Raw genomic sequence first — 4,013 nt, forward strand, 5'->3', positions numbered from 1 at the left:
TAATTACAAACAAACTAAATATATAAATGGCACCTCAGTCAAAACTCTAAATATAGTGTCCGAAAATACCCCATCTCCATCATATCTTCGTTATCGTATGGACTAAATCTCGCCCACACTGTGTATCGTTGCTGAGAGATCGCCCAAATGTTCCGAGTCTCAAGGTATATTCTTTACTAATCACCCAAGGTTTCCCTGTTTTTTCTTTGATCAGTAACCAAGTGACAGAACGACGTCACGAAAACCTAATAGAATAGTTCTTTTTATGGATGATTTAGGCGGAGTACTAAAGTGAAAGTGGCAGCAACTGCATGGTTGAGAGTGACACTTTTAGAGAAAGTCCAGGAGATATAATCTACAAACGTAGCGCAAGCGGAAAGAAATACGTTTCGAATTACTTCAGTCTATTGTCTTCAGGCTAGCTTGAATCGGTTTTTGTAGGGATTTATATGGTATCCATGAGAATTGAAGTAGGCACGATAAATTGGCCAGTGGATCTTGTAACGTGGTTGGTGGAATGAGTGATGATTTGATCAATGATAGCCACAAACTGCTGACTTCCAGACCCGATTCCTTATTTAACAATGGATTCAGCATGTTGATGTAGAAATATTCTTTGATTTTTTTAGCTCCTTAATGGCTTAGTTTGTGAAGCAAGGACTGCAGTGTCAACTGTTCTTGTTAGGTGAATGAATAGCCATGTACAACTGCATGCAGCTTGCGAAGTACCATTACCCTTGCATAATAATGATACGTGGTGCACAAATCCTCTGACATTGGTAGTAGTACCAAAGAATAATGGTAGATGGTGTACTAGTCCTTGGATATTTGTAGTAGTACCAAAGAATAATGGTAGATGGTGTACGAGTCCTTGGATATTGGTAACACTACCAAAAATAATGGTAGGTGGTGTACGAGTCCTCTAACATTGGTAGCACTACCAAAGAATAATGGTAGGTGGTGTACGAGTCCTCTAACATTGATAGCACTACCAAAGAATAATGGTACAAGTTGTACAAATCCTCTGACAACTGCGGTCCTACTAAAGGGTAATAATAATAGATGCATAAATGTTCTAACATTGGCGGCTCTACTAACTGAGAGTGATACAAACAATGAAAGTAATAAATATAACTAACCAATTATGATTAACCTATTCGTGATAAATACAGGTCTGCAATGGTCTTCTAACATCCTGAATGTTTAGCATTGTGTTGGCATAAGTACATGTAGTATTATTTCTTTGATAATCAAGGACATCCTGTGTATTGTTTTATGTTTGATAAAGACCTCTTGGACATAAGAAAATATACGTTCTATATATTATAAATAAAATCACTATTAGACAGAGTCATATTTGAATTACAATTCCCTTTGGGAAGAAAATTATTAAGTATCTCTAATGCCCACAATTTGCCGACATGTCGTCATACAGATTCAGAATCCCGAGAGTCTAAGATTTAAGTTGGTATGTGTTGACCTTTAAAATTTATCTGGTTTGGGTTGGACGAAAACTAACATTCGTTTCTTTAGCCCACGTTGCAGCACCATGATATTTGGTGAATGAGTTAACTTACGAGCTCCAAACAATAATAAATGAAAAGAAAGTGTTATGTAAAATGATAGTTTGTACATAAATATAATCAACATATCCTAAAATACCCAATTATCCTGAAAAATCATATATTCGAAACTGCTTAAACAAACAAAAGAAAAATACTTACTAGCTCTTCCCTAAGAAATAGTGCGTGAGCTGGAACGTCTTTAGAACATCCTGCGCTGTGCGTTCTTCTGAGCAGTCGAGAAATCTTCTCAGTTCCTTTTGATATAGAAGCAGCCATTGCAGCGCCACCTGGTAGCTTGCAGTTATCTCCCGATCCCTTTCGAACTTTTGTTCGGACGCCACAGACCCAGTCGTTGGTAGTATCAGATCCAGACTCCTGACTGTCAACTTCTGCGAGTTGATCTGATGACAGGCTTTCACATCTTACCATTTCTTCATCTTTTTGACAATCACTAGTAGATGGTCTTTCGCTTACTGTTTGGCAGCACTCGTTAGTAATTGGTTCCGCCATATTACATTTCTGTTCAAATTCGAAAGCTAGGCTAGTACTTCCATACGAAGGAGTCTCGCCTGCGCTACTCGAAGCCCAAGAAGAACTACTTTCTTCCCAAGCATTCTCTCCACTTTCCATTATTCTGGTTCCTCCATCTTTTTGTGTCAGTTTTTCGGGTATTCGTCGCATTGGGTCATAATTTTCTCTTTGGATGACGTCAAAGGGAAGGAGTTCGTCATCAAACTCACACTGAGAACGGTCCATTTTGGTATTGTTCTATAAATCATCGAGATCCTTTGACTTTTTCTGAGAACATTCTGGACAAATAAAAAAAAGGGATAATAATTTGTAAAATATCAGAACAAAACGTTTTAGAATACAAGTTAGATGTGCATGGTAACTTTTAATGATAATGTTTCTGTTTGGTGTGAAAAAATTACAAACATGTATATATAATGCAAAATCATTCTTAGAAAGTAAATCAATTATAAGAAAGGTGAATGTTTCTACATTTACTTCTTTGAATTCAAAAATAGATTTTGCGAATTATTATAATGAGCTCACCGTGATAGTTTTACATATTTATATAAGAAAACTCCATATCGATAACTTGTGGACAAGTACAAACAAAAGACAATGAAAACAAACGTGTTGCATACATGAAAACTATAATAAAGATATTTTTGTAAGTTTTGCAAAACGACACGATATAAACAACACAATTTCACCATGGTAAGACTCTCGAACTTTCTTATATGGTGACCATCCTTTAATGTTGGTTGTTTACTGTAATAAAAGGCTCAGTCTTCGTGAAGACTTACTATTTTCATTATGACATGATATGTTACAAGGATAACATAAGAAAAATGAATATGATACCATAGTTATAGTATAGTGTTTGTTTGTTCTTGTTTTGTGTGTGTGTGTGTGTCATTTCTTATATGAAAGTATGACCTGGTGGTTAGGTCACACCACTCGAATCCAATCACCGAACAAGGTCACCCTTTCAGCCGTGGAGGAGTTATAATATAACGATCAATCTCACTATTTGATTAGGGTAACCCACGAGTTGGCGGTTGGTGATAACTAGCTGCATTCCTTGTAGTCTATCGTTTCTAAATCAGTTATGGCTAACGCAAATAAACCTTGCGTAACATTCAACAAAACAAACACTATATAAACATTATTCGCAGAATGTTTACTCATGAAAACATTCTTTATTTAGTGTCTACAAAGGGTACTTCGTGATAGCAATGCATATATATATATATATATATATGTGTGTGTGTGTATATTTGGACCCATATATAAAGGACATTAAAAAGAAAAGGCTTTATTTTTAACCAACTTTTAATCTATGTTTTTTCGCATAAAAACTTTGAACCATATTTATAATTAAGAATTTAAAATCGACACACATGTAAACTACCACGCTATCTTAATAACACTACACTAAAGCTCCGGTAGAAAAAAAAAAGTTTATAAATTACTCTTACTAGTTCAAGCATGGGCGTCCGCAGGGGAAGGGGGCACTTGCCCCCCTGGATGATGATTAACATAATTCTTTCTTTATTCATTAAGCATATGTGTATGAATTTTTTATTCAATTCACAATTTTACAATATTTTGCCCCTTCCCCAGAAAACTTTGCCCATCCCTGGAAAAATTTCTGCGGACGCCCATGAGTTCAAGTAATATTTCAAACATTTTCTTTAAAAAGAAAGATACATTGGTTAAATTAACTGTGAGTAAAAAGTATATAAATGAATAAGTAAATAATTCATATACTTCTAGTCACATTATTTGACGCTTAAAGAAACTCAAATAGAAAGTTATCAAATACAAAGCGTTTCCCTTGATCGAATCTGCTGCTATTAGTGGAATTATCCATCTGATACTTGACGGGAAATCTGTGTAACCTGAAAATTGTTTGTTTGTTTGTTTTTTGAATTTCGC

The 4,013-nt window shown here is 35.3% G+C and overlaps 1 protein-coding gene across 2 annotated transcripts in view; it reads right to left on the reverse strand.

The window, feature by feature from the left end:
- The window catches only part of LOC106465509 (regulator of G-protein signaling 3-like), a 77,658-nt gene that overhangs the window by 48,942 nt on the left and 24,703 nt on the right, over positions 1 to 4,013 (reverse strand). For both annotated transcript variants that reach the window (XM_013925736.2, XM_022393420.1), the window contains one exon: positions 1,725 to 2,374. In XM_013925736.2, coding sequence (XP_013781190.1) covers positions 1,725 to 2,321 — 597 coding nt within the window. In that variant the 5' untranslated portion in view covers positions 2,322 to 2,374. The remainder of the gene's footprint in view (positions 1 to 1,724; positions 2,375 to 4,013) is intronic.

The sequence above is a fragment of the Limulus polyphemus genome, unplaced genomic scaffold (assembly GCF_000517525.1).
Source record: "Limulus polyphemus unplaced genomic scaffold, Limulus_polyphemus-2.1.2 Scaffold1966, whole genome shotgun sequence".
Taxonomy (NCBI): Eukaryota; Metazoa; Arthropoda; class Merostomata; order Xiphosura; family Limulidae; genus Limulus; species Limulus polyphemus.